The sequence below is a fragment of the Enhydra lutris genome, unplaced genomic scaffold, assembly GCF_002288905.1.
Source record: "Enhydra lutris kenyoni isolate GAN:26980312 unplaced genomic scaffold, ASM228890v2 scaffoldscaffold12, whole genome shotgun sequence".
NCBI classification, from domain to species: Eukaryota; Metazoa; Chordata; class Mammalia; order Carnivora; family Mustelidae; genus Enhydra; species Enhydra lutris.
The window spans coordinates 73,082,131-73,094,988 of NW_019154096.1; the positions used below are offsets into that span (position 1 = coordinate 73,082,131).

Genomic DNA, 12,858 nt, shown 5'->3' on the forward strand with positions numbered 1-12,858 from the left:
ACAGGGAAGAAAGGTACTTCCCTCATTGGTTCATGGTTGGTATTAGCTGGAATGATCTATGTGCCTGGCAAACTGTTGGCCCTGAATGAATGAATGAATGAATCAGTGAACAAGTATCACAACGGTATACATAAATGGAAACTTCTGGAAGTATGGTACTTACTACTAGTTACTCATCCAGCATTCAGTCCACTTCCATCCTTCCTAACAGAAACCCTGTGTGGTTTGGGAATCACCCCAGTGCTTCCAGGAGTCAGACCTCGCATCCCAGCTCAGGGAGCCTGCAGGACTCATGTCAGTCAAGCAGAGCCCAGCACAGCCTGGTGACTCTTCCTGGTCCAGATGGAAGAGGAGGACTTCAATGGCACAGAGGAGTGACTGAGAATCCCGAGTAGAGGACAGAGAGAACCCCGCCAGCATCAGGACCTACTTCCAATCATGTGACCTGTCGAATTCCCTTACTCACTAAGCCGGGGTGGGGGAGGGGCTGGGGTTTCTGTTGTTGGAGTCAGAGACCCCAACGGGCATGATCAGGCTCTGAAAACACTGATCACCTATGGGGACTGGGATTCAGGGGTCTAGGACGAGAGGTCTGCTCTTGACTTGATTCTCTCTCCCATATAAATTGACCTTTTCCTTTAATACATGTAAATAAGCCCTGTTGTTTATATAATTACGAGAACAAAAGATGCTCAGAAGAAAGGACAAGCTGGGGAAGAGGAGGGAGGAGGAGGATAAAGGGGAGGAGCCCTCAGTGGATCTGGAGGTCTCTCCCTGGACCCGACCCGCAGCCAGCCACATGGCATCTCCATCTGGACGGTGAAGCCAGAAATCCTTGCCCAAGAATATGCTGCTTTAGACACAGGGGGCTCTCCTCACCCAGGCATCCTGTAGGCAAGGCTGAAGCCACAGCAGCTGTGGGTTTGGTTCAAGAGGCTCAAAGAGGGGGTCCAGAGGCAGTGGCTGCGTGCTGGTGGCTCAGCGATGAGCGTGTGCTCCGAGTGGTATCGGGAGCCGCGGGTCCCGATTTCTGCCACCAAAGGTGCTCCTCAGATCAGCTGCCTGTGAGACCAGCCCAGACCTCCTGAACCCGAATCCACAGCAAAAACAATCCCTGCTGAGTCCCCAGGCTGGGAGTCCGAGGGGCACCGTGTTAAAGTGCCGAGCACGCTGCAGCAGGAGCGAGGCCCCGGACACACCCTGCACGCCGGGGCCACCAGGCCGTGGCCGCCACAGCCGACCTTGCCACGGTTCGCCCGTTCTCACCTTGAGAACCAAGGCTCCCTGTAATGAGCTCAAAATCACACAGACACCCAGACACCGAAAACCAGATTTTAACATCCGCAAAAGTGTCATCTGCCAGTAATGCCACGAGAGACAAGGACTGGCTGGGCCTGAAGGGAGTGAATGTGAGGCAGAGGCTGCCACTTGGCCCAGGAAAGAGCGGAAGCCGGTCAGGTTTCGCACAGGCCCCCCCAGCAGGTTTCTAGCACTTTCCTTCTGGGGGAGTGTAGGCTGACCACAAGCAGGCCGCAGTCCCCTGGGTTTCCAAACCTCTATGTTTCAAAGCAAAGTAAAGCTTAGTTTTCCCATTAATTTATACTTCATTTACCCATATGATGTTTTCTAAGAGCTACGCAGCACTTCCCAAGCCCCAGCGGCCTCTTTCCAAAACTCTTTAAAGCCCCTTTGTCTTCAAACACAAGTTATGCCTTCAAGGTTCTCAAAAAGGATTGAAGTAGAACTCAGAACTGTAAGTACAAAGGAGCTCCACGTTTGGCAACATTCTGCCTTCCTTAAGACTAGTCAGTTTGCCTCAGGACAAGGGTACAAGTTCTGGAGCGGTCTCAAAACCACCGATCAGTTCTCCTCACAACTTCCCATTGTCCCACATTTGGAGCAAGTAGTTGTTTGTCAATGGATTCTGATTGGATAAAGTTTTGCTGAGAACCTATTAAGAGCTCAGTACTACAGGTGAAGAGAATAGGTAAAGAGAGGAGTAAGACCCAAGTCTGGCCCTCTTGGGGCCCCGAGTCTACAATCCCAGCCAGTTAGTCAAACTACTGGCACCTTCTTCTTTCTGTGTGCAAAAGATCCCCTTTTCCTGTGGGGAATCCATTACAGATGTTTCAGATAAAATTGCCGTGCCCAGCATGCACCGTTTTGCACTGTTGTGACCAAGGTCCAGCCATAAAACACGTGTCCTCTATCCACTGTCACTGGCTCAGAGGTGATCCCAAGATCCTAGGAGCCAAGCTGGGAAGGAATCAGAAGACTTTTCTCCCAGCGCTGTAGGGGGAGAGTCTCCTGTTGGAGTTCCTTGGACGGTGGGATGAATCTGGGGTATTGATCTCTCTGTCCATGAGACAGACACGAGGGGAGCCCTGACCCCCTGAGAGGATCCCGACACAGGAGACTTATTCTTGCCTGAAGCCAGAGTCAGAGTCCAAGCCACCCCGGGAATTTTCATGTAAGTGAGCCCAAATCCCTCCCCCCGGTAAGCTAATCAGAGGACGGCTTCTGGCATTGGAAACCTAAGTCCTGATTCAGTCTGCGAGGCCTTTATCCTCACAGATGGAGCTTGGGAGAATCAGTCTCCTACTTCCCTTCGAGTGTGTGGTTTCACACGTCATATGGGCTGAACACTAGCTCCTTCCTTCCAGAACACCTTAGCTATGTGGACAAACTCCCGACAGGGCGTGTGGAGCCTAAAACCATCCCCCTGACTTTTCTTCTCTTATTCAGCTACTTAAAATCCTGCTCAGCCTGAACTTGCCTACAGATTATGCCTTTTGGGGGTTGAATAATGCCCCCCCCAAAAGATACGTTGGAGTGCTAGCCCGTAGCCCTACCCGATGGGCCTTATTTGGAGAGAGGCTTTTACAGAGGTTAGCAAGTTAAGATGGGGTGATTCAATTGGACCCTGACCCATTTGCCTGGTGTCTCTAGCAAGGGGGGGTGCAGACACAGAGGTAGGCACATGGGGAGAAGGTTCTGTGGAACTGAGGGCACAGATGGAGTGAGATGTCTACAAGATAGGGAACCCAAAGACTGCCAGATGACTGCCCAGAAGCTGGGGTAGAGACGGAGCCAGGTTCCCCTTCCCAGCCTCCAAAGGACCGGCCCTGCTGACGCCTTGATCTCGGTAGGACTTCTGGCCTTCAGGACCGAGACAGTAACTATTATTTCAAACCACCCAGGTCTGGGCAGTCTTTACGACGGCCCGAGGAGACTGCTAATAGCCAGGACATTCCTACCTCCTCACCGCCGTGGACACCTGCGCTTCCCACCCCCACACACACGCCAGCTTACTCCACGGGGCTCTTTTCATGACAACAGTGATAATTCCAGGCCAAAACGCATTCCTGGAAATCCAGGGTGGGGGGAATCAAGGTTCTCAGACTGTTCTGCTTTGCTGTTTGCTTGCTTTGGGGACCTTTGCGTGACAGGAGTGGGCGCTCAGTAGGGGGTGGAGAGGCATCTTTGATGGAAAGGAGGATCCCGTGCGATCCGGAATCGCGGGGCTCATGATGCCTTTGACATTCCTCTCCAGAGCAGGTGATCCATAGAGGCAGAGACTAGAGGTCACAGGGATGGCGGAGGGGATCCGGAAGTGACGACTCGATGGGCCCTGGGTGGGTTTATGGGTCCACGAGAAAATTCAGAAACTGGACAGAGCTGGTGCTTGCAACACGTCATGAGTATGCTAAATACCACAGCCTTGTATCTTTAAAATGGTTCAATGGACATTACAAGAGATTCACCTCATTTTTTGAAAAAAAGGGCTGCCTGCCTCAGAGTGCTCTCTAAGGACGAGGAGGCCACCGGAGGCTCATTGCCACAGCAGATCTTCCTGTACCTGCCTCGAGGCCAGCCTCGCCCCAAGGAAGTGCCCGCCACTGTGTCCCTGTGACCTCAGCCCCAACACCCCCTGCACACACGCCTGAGTGCAGATGGCCTGGGACCAAATGCAGCCCGAGCACCAACGAGCTGGCCCCCCGATGAAAACAAGTCACCTCTGCCCACAGCCCACCTGACTGTTCTTATGACAAGGTCATGCCAAGAGGAGCCAGGGGAGGGCCAGGAAGCCCCAGCAGAGCCCGTGTTGCTGTCGGGTCATTACTGTCCCTGGAGCCATCAAACCCAGGGCTGTAAGTGGTTCTGAAGAGGAGCAGCACATCACTCGGGCTATTTTCCTTTCATCCCCATTTCCTATAATCCCCCCGCACAACCGCTCTGCTGGGCTGCACGCAGAAGCCTGCAAGCCCTCTACTCGTTCGGCTGACGCCACTTCTCCAGACAGTCCCAGGGCCAACGTGCAGCCTGAGTGACAGGAGGAACCCTCAGAAGAGACTTTTGTCCAGAGTGCTCATGTTTCTACAGTTCCCCAGCAATCAACATGGGGCGCTTGGACCAAGAAGAGAAACCAAGGCTTATTTAAACTCAGTAAGGGCACACTGCCCTCGGTCGCAGGGAGGACAGTGGCCACCAGCAAGGCTGGATTCCCCTGAAGTGAGCGGGGTTCCCTGGGGGTAAGGATGCCCGACACGCTTCCCTAGTTGCACTGCGAGAGCTCCTGGGGCAGTGAAGCCATCTGTCCTGTCCCCAGATCCCTGGGCCCTGCCTCAGAACAGGCACATCCTATGTGTTTGATGCAGGAATGCATGAGTGAGGAATGAATGAAGGGGTGGACGGGTGGCTAGACAGCCCGATCAAGGGAGGCATTCTGGTTTCTCGAAAAGTAGAGGTTTATCCCTATCAGCAGGTCCTAAGAGCAGTACACACAGAGGACACAGAGGACAAAACTAAACCAGGACAAAAAAGGAGACATCTTCTCTCTCAACTTCCCACCATCCATGGGGGCTGCTGACCTTAGAAACATACCAAATGGTCTAAGCAAGGGCAGTAGAAGAAGAAAGGAGGGGAAAGTGGGAGAAATGACATTTGTTCCACACTGTGTGAGGGTACTCTGCAAATGGCTCTTGCTGAGCCTTCGGTGGGGGGAGGGGTCTGTGCATCAAGAATGGAAGAGCCGGTGAACAATGGCAGGGAAGGCAAGCAGCCTGCGTGTATTCCAGGGGAGCAACAGAGTCCTTCTCGTGGAACTCATGGCTCTGAAAGGCAAGGCTCCATCTAGCCGGGATGGGAGAAGAGCAGAGAGGTCCTGGTCTCTATCTAAAAAAGAAACAGATGTTCAAAGCAAAGAATGGGCAGAAGACATGAACAGACACTTCTCCAAAGAAGACATCCAAGTGGCTAACAGACACATGAAAAAATGTTCATCATCATTACCCATCAGGGAGATTCAAATCAAAAGCACATTGAGATAGCACCTTACACCAGTTAGAATGGCAAAAACTGACAAGGCAAGAAACAAGTGTTGGAGAGAATGTGGAGAAAGGGGAACCCTCTTACACTGTTGGTGGGAATGCAAGCTGGTGCAGCCACTTTGGAAAACAAGGCAGAGATTCCTCAAAAAGTTAAAAATAGAGCTACCCTACGACCCAGCAATTACACTAGGGTATTTACCCCAGAGATACAGATATAGTGAAAAGATGGGGCAAATGCACCCCAATGTTCATAGCAGCAATGTCCACAATAGCCAAACTGTGGAAGGAGCTGAGATGCCCTTAAGCAGATGAATGGATGAAGAAGATGGGGTCCATATAAACAATGGAATATTACTCAGCCAGCAGAAAGGATGAATACCCACCATTTGCACCGACATGGATGGGACTGGAGGAGATTATGTTAAGTGAAATAAGTCAAGCAGAGAAAGACAATTATCATATGGTTTCACTTATCTGTGGAACATAAGGAATAGCATGGAGGACATTAGAAGAAGGAAGGGAAAAATGAAGGGGGGTAATGAGAGCGGGAGGTGAACCATGAGAGACTATGGACTCCAGGAAACAAACTAAGAGTTTTGGAGAAGAGGGAGGTGAGTCCAGTGATGGGTATTAAGCAGGGCATGTATTGCAAGGAGAACTGGGTGTTATGCGTAAACAATGAATCATGGAACACTACATCAAAAACTAATGATGTACTGTGTGGTGATTAACATTAATAAATAAGTAAATAGAAAAAAGAAAAAGAAAAAAGAAACAGGTGTTTCAATCCCACTCATTCCCCTCCCCCAACCCGGAAGCCCAAGGGACAGGAAGTCAGAGGAAGACGGAGCCAGACAGGAAGTGGGAAGCAGAGGAGAGGTCTAGGCCGAGAGGGTGCGGTCTGGGCAGCATGGCAGCAGTCCAGAGATCCCCTTTGCTGGGATGACCAGGAGCCTTAGGGACAGAAATGCTGACTGTCAGGTCTGTGTGGTTCTATGTTACATGCAGCAAAGCCCCATTTTTATCCCCAAACCTCAGCAGTGAGCCCTCACGTGGATCAGCATCCGAGGAGGCTGTTGCTCTCAAATCCAGGGGAAAGGGAGATGATGGCGTGAGCTGACCAGGAGCAGCACTGAGAGAAGGCACGGGAAGCAGGAGGCAGAATGCAATCCCCTGGCAAGGGCAGGCGACCCCTCCAGCTAGCCCCAGAAGTACCGGGGGCAGGTGAGGAAGGGAGACTCAGGTCCTTCCATAGGTACATGGGGAGGGCTTGGGTCATCTCACGGGGATGCTTTACGAAAGGGCAATGCAGGAGTGGGAGGACATAGTCCCCGTTCTACAGGGAAGCTCATGACTCCACTTCAGACGTGAGAAAAGCGAGGCATGGAGTTCTCCCACAAGTTGCACAAGACCACAGGTGCTGGGGGGGTCGCAGACCGTGAACCTGATCTCATCAGGAACGCATGCCCTTTCTGTCCACCCAGCTTCCCTGAATGGGACATGAATTCTTCTCTCTCTCTCTCTCTTTTTTTTTTTTTTTTTTCAGGTCACACAAGGCCCAGGCAAGCAGTAACAACGAAGCCAGCCCGTGGCTGGGACACTGCCCTTCCCGTGAGCACTTCTAGTTTCATCCCGAAGAGGCTGAACACTTTGCCCTTAGCAAAGCAAGACAAAAAAAGGGCCACAGCAACTTCATGTTCCCACGCCTGTCTTTTCAAAACCCAGGCTGGGGCCCAAAATAATGACCAATGCCAGGACGAGGAGGTACTCAGCCTGTGGCCTTCGTGAAGAAAAGCAGCAAAGCAATTAGACTGACGACGTCTCCTGCAGCTCTGCTGACCCAGCAGAGCCCATCCGTCCCCTGATTTCTCCGTAGTGATGAGAGTGGGGAGGGGCTGGCTAAACCAGGTCAGCAAGACGGGTGGTGGTCTCATGATTGGAATATGTTCTCAGGGACTTATGCCTGGGAGGGCATGGGCACGAGGGAAAGGGAAGGAGAGGCAGTGTGTCCAGAGGTCCTGGCCCACCCACGAGAATGATGGTGGGATATCTGCCCTTAGCAGCTCTTCTGTGTTGAAGGGAAAAGAGTTCCTGCACCCAGACCTCCTCACGGCCCCTCCCAAGGTCTTGAGCTGAATCCAAGAACCCCAGCCCTGTGCCGATCGAGGGACAGTCGCTCAGATCCGGTGACAGGCAAGATGAGGTGGGAGGAGTGGTGCTTTCCCCTGGAAGGTTGGACTCACACCTTCACAGCACCAGGGCTCACACACGGCCCCATCCCAGGCCCTGAAAATCATTTCCTGGGCCCCTGGGTGTGCTCCTAATGCCCTGTGGGGAAATCGTATGCAGAGCAACAGGGCCCTTTCCAGAAACAGATAGCACACATGGCAGTATTCTTTACACAGCAAAGAGCTGAGAACCACCAACTCTGTGACCTTGAAGTCGGCCAGCATGCATCTTAACCTGAACTATTCATTATTAAAAAAATGTATGTTAGGAAGCCTTCCCCAGTTTCTGATATGCATAGATCTTTAATGCATGCTCATCCAAAATGGGCAAGTCCATTCAAATGTGGGGAAAAGGACTTCTTTTTACTTTTACTTATTTATTTTAGAGAAAGAAAGAGAGAGCACAAGTGCAGGGGGGCAGGGTTAGAGAGATAGAGAATCTCAAGCAGACTCCACGCTGAGTGTGAAGCTCAACCTGGGGCTTGATCCCAGGACCCTGAGATCATGACCGGAGCTGAAATTAAGAGTCGGCCCGACTTTTCTTTCTTTCTTCCTTCTTTTTTTTTTTTTTTTTTTTTGTTACTTTTAAATAATGAACAACCGAGAAGGTATTGTGTTAAGTGAAATAAGTCAGACTGAGAAAGACAAGTACTATATGATTTCACTCCCATGTGGAATTTCAAAAAAACAAATGTATAAACAAGCAAATGAAAAGCAGAATCAGATCTGTAAGTACAGAGAACAAACTGGGGTTGCCTGAGTGTGGGGACAGTGGGGTGGGGGGTGGAGCAAACATGGACGAAGGGGAGCGGGAGGTCCAGGCTTACGGTTATGGAATGACGAAGTCACGGGAATGCAAGGCACAGAACAGGGAAGACAGTGTCTGATCCTGCAACTGCATTTATGGTGACAGACGGGAGCTACACTTGGGGTGAGCACAGTGTAATCACCGTGCTGTACACCTGAAACTCATGTAACATTGTGTATCAACTATGCTCCAATAGACAAATTGAGGGGGAGAAAAAGAATAATAAAATACTTTTTGAATTAAAAAAAATTTAATTGTGGTCCTATACATGTCTGATTTACCATCCTAACTTTATCTTTATGAGTACAGTTGAGTAGTGTTAAGTATATCCACATTGTTGTGAGACAGATCTCTAGAACCTTCTCATCTTGCAAAACTGAAACTGTAACCATAAACAACACTCCATTTTCTTTTCCTTTTGAGCTTTAAAAATCCTATTAATAGACAATGGCATGTGGTAATTCATCTTCCAGTTCAAACATTTCTGGACACATTACTCACAAAAGCTTGGAAAGACTCACCCCCTTCCTCTGCCCTGACCGGAGAGTTCTCAGGAAGATGGCAGGCATAGAACAAAGAGAGCAGAAACAAAGGTAAATGAATTTTTCATAAACAAGAGTTCCCGGAAAAACAGACTCTGGGCGATTGCATTTAGACCACAAGGTCACCTTGGGATTGAGCAGCTGAGTTGGCTGGGTCATCTCTGTCTTTGACCTCATTACCACCCACAAAGGGCCTGTGCCCACAGCAGGGCGATGAGCAAGGTTCATTTACCCACATGGACGTGGGGGCCCCTGGGCTGCCCCAGTCCCTCAGATGTGACTGCCACCAGGAGGCACGGACAAAGGCCAGTTCCCCTCTGGCAGACTGCTATGTAACTTCTAGAAGAGAGATGGCCCTTAATGTTTGGTGTTGGAAATAAAGCCAGTCCAAGTCTGTCCTTGCAACCCACCTAGAATTAATGCTGTAACTCTGCCTTTGTGTTTAATTACCCCCAAGGACCTATCTTCAAACACACACAGAACCAAGAATAACTTCACAGGGAAATATTTGTTTCATGAGACTGTCACAGGCTGCCCTTTGCCCTTTACCAACAATGGATGAGTTCCTGCCGCAGAGAGAAACCACAGCCCTGCTCTTTCAAGCAAGCAGACAGAGGCTGTGATGAGTGACACAGGAATCCAGGCCTCCTGGCCTGGCCCAAAGAGGGCCTCTCAGTCTGCAGACTCTCCACACTCTGGAAAGCCCAGTGGGCCCTGGGTGGCAGCAGGTGGGACCTGAGTGACCACTGCAGGATCAACCAGCCACAAAAGGAGGCCCGGGTCCTAGATCAGGCTGGCTTACAACAGCCTCTAGGGCTCAGCCTTGAAATGCACATGCCCTTTGCACCAGCGACCCTATTTATCATAATCTCACGTAAGTACTCATCCCATACTTGAATAATCCTACAATTCACACAGTAATTATGGACTCACACGGTGACACAGAAACAAAGACGTTCCTCGTGTGTTTCTTTATGGAACCAAAATATTGGAAACAACTGAACTTCCCACAGTAAGGCAATTACAAACAGGATTTTTGTCTATAGACTAGATAAATGCATCCACAAGACAGATGGTCTCTAATAGTTTTAATGACATTAAAAAAAAGTTTTGTAAGCTAGTAAGTCCAAATATATAACAAAGAATCTGTCTTGTGTGAGTGTAAGTAGGTAGGCAGATAGACCCATCTTTCTCACCAATACAGAGTTTGCGTTCTAAAAATTCGTACTTGGCAAAGCAAGAACTTGGATATTATGGGATTGAGAGAAAAGCAATAAATGACATTAAACGTGCTTTGAAAAGCAATAAATATAAGTTCACAGTGGGGGAGGGGGGCCGAATGGCTACAGAAATAGCTGTTGCTTGACTCCTGAGAGCATCAGAGCCGATGATACCCCTCCCCAAGGCTGGGCGAACCCCAGAAGTAGCAAGGCCTCCCTCTCCCACTAGACAAGGGCAGTAAGGAAAACTATATAACCCAAAGTTGTGTTGCTTGCTCCCTAGGGACAGACCGCAGGTGCACAGGGATGTAGGAATTCCTATAGGCCTTAATGAAGAGCCTTAGGAATGTGCTAGGAGTTAGCTTCCTGCCCTGCAGATGGCAGGGGTCATCTACAGGCTCTATATGGGCACATACTCCAAAGCTCTGAAAGGCTAGACCAAGCCAGCCACAAGCCAGGCCAGATCAGCCTGTCCAGAGAAAATACCAGCAGGGCTCCAGAGGACACACCTGCGACTTCAAGTCCCCCTCTTCCTGGCACCCTGAGATCACACCCAGATATCATCAAGTGAAAATAGGCCTCGGGAGATAAAGAGGCATTTACCCAAAGACATAGGCACCCAAGCAAAGCGACTTAGAGAGAGACTGTGTACATGGTCACATTTAAAATTAATTTTGGCTACCTCCTCTACTCCAAGTAGTGGGAGCACTCAGGGACAATTAAATATGCTATGAAAAATTTTCTCTAATTTTTTTTTCTTTGCTTGCTTCAGAGTGGTAGTGTTGAGTGAATTTTCAGCCCTGAAACGTGCACCATTTTCGGCAGACACAACCACAGCTGGCACATCACTTTGCTACTCCCCAAATAAGCATGGCGTTTCTGGGTGGGATGAGGGGAGATTTTTATTTATTTTCTTTCTGCTTAGCTAGGTTTTCAAAATATTCTGCAATAGATGTAGTTTTTTTTTTTTTTAAACATGAGAATAATATTGCTTGGTTTGTTTGTGGTCACCTTGGCTAGGCACCTGTTCTCCATCAGCAACCCCCCCAGCAGCAAGTCGGGAAGGGCAGGCTCACCCGGCAGGGGGCAGCCGAGGATCTCCAGCCTCATACAGATGCTCCCGTTGTCGAACCAGGACTGCGGATTGACGCGGATGTAGCGGGCCACCATGGGGACGGGCAGCTCGTTGAGGACAGGGATCTCCTTCTCACTGTTTCCTTCAAATATCTACTTATGCACAAGGGGGGGAAAGCCAAACTCTTAGAGCTCAATTATCAAGGGATAAAAGGGTAATTCACTCATTCCATAAGATTTCACTAAGGAACCCCCAGTGTTGGGGGGGCCTTGGGGGGGTGAAGAGAAATGGATCAGGCATGGACCCTGCCCTCAGGAAGCCCCCATCTTCTGGGGTAGTGGAGAGAGAAGGAGGAGGGAATATTTTGATAATCTGGGTGAAATCTATGAGTGTCATGGGACAGCCATGGAGCTTTGGGATTTCAGAAGAAGGAAAGGACCAGGCAGACCTTCAGGGAGCAGGTGGCATTTGAACTGGCCTTTAGACCTATGGGGTGGGGGATTCTAGAGAAAAGCAGAGGGAATGACTGGAGAAGCCCAGAGGTGGGCTTAGAAGGAGCAGAGCAGCGGGCCCACACTTCTGGAATGCAGGAGGAATGTGTGCAGGGGTTAAGAGAGAAAGAAGGTTGAAACCGAAGATGCCGTCAGATTAGGGAAGACTCTGGATGCCATGGGAGGATGGATGTGCTTGAGAACCTGAGCCAGAGGCTGACATGATCAGAACCGGCTAATCTGGAGCAAATCATGGAGCGGAAAGATAGATTATTAAAGAAAGCTGGAAAACTCTTGCAACCGAGCAGCTAGGAGGGGCGCAGGCACACTGGCTGTACCACACGTCCCCCACATGACCTGTGGATTGTGGAAGAAGCTGCATCCCAGCAGCTCAGAATTTCACATGAGCTCTACATGGGCCACCTGAGCACTGAGCTTCAGGGCACGGAAGCCGGTGGGGGCGGGGGGGCAAGGGATGAGCACATTATCCATCATTGGTTTGAGTTGACGCAGTATCAGCAGACACGGAGGGGGGCACACATCACCTCTCTTTGCAGAGACCCATGCAGCCCCACACCAGGGGCATGGACAGAGGGAACATGAAACTCACCATGTCTCCAGATCCGTTCTTAACAGTGACCCACGTATGGCTGTCATTGCTCACCATGACCTTGAAAGAGGTCACCCAGTCACTCCTACGAGAAAATAAAACATCACTGGAACTACATATTTTAAAATATTCAGCTCTGGGGAGCCTGGGTGGGGCCGTCATTGAGGATCTGACTCTTGGTTTTGGTTCAGGTCAGGATCTTGGGGTCACGGGATCAAGCTACGCTCAGTGCGGAATCTGCTTAAGACCCTCTCTCTCCCACCCAGCCTCCCCCCAGCCGCCACCTCAACAATATAAATAAATAAATAAACCTTTACAATGTTCCCCTCTTCTACGCAGAGGTGCAGCAATAAGGAAGATCCGGTGGAACCCTGAACCACACGGGTTTGAACCACACGGGTCCACGCATTCGTGGATTTAGTTTGATAAATACAGGCCAGTACTGTCAGTGTATTTTCTCTCCTTAAGATTTTCTCACATTTTCTTTTCTCTACTTACTTTGCTGTAAGAACACAGTACAGAATACACATGTAAAATGTGTATCCATGGACCGT

General features: G+C 50.0%; 1 protein-coding gene across 1 annotated transcript in view; it reads right to left on the reverse strand.

The window, feature by feature from the left end:
* The window catches only part of LOC111145158 (carboxypeptidase X, M14 family member 2), a 126,951-nt gene that overhangs the window by 29,161 nt on the left and 84,932 nt on the right, over positions 1-12,858 (reverse strand). The window contains exons 5-6 of the mRNA XM_022499853.1: positions 12,305-12,389; positions 11,205-11,355 (exon numbers count right to left, since the gene is read on the reverse strand). Coding sequence (XP_022355561.1) covers positions 11,205-11,355; positions 12,305-12,389 — 236 coding nt within the window. The remainder of the gene's footprint in view (positions 1-11,204; positions 11,356-12,304; positions 12,390-12,858) is intronic.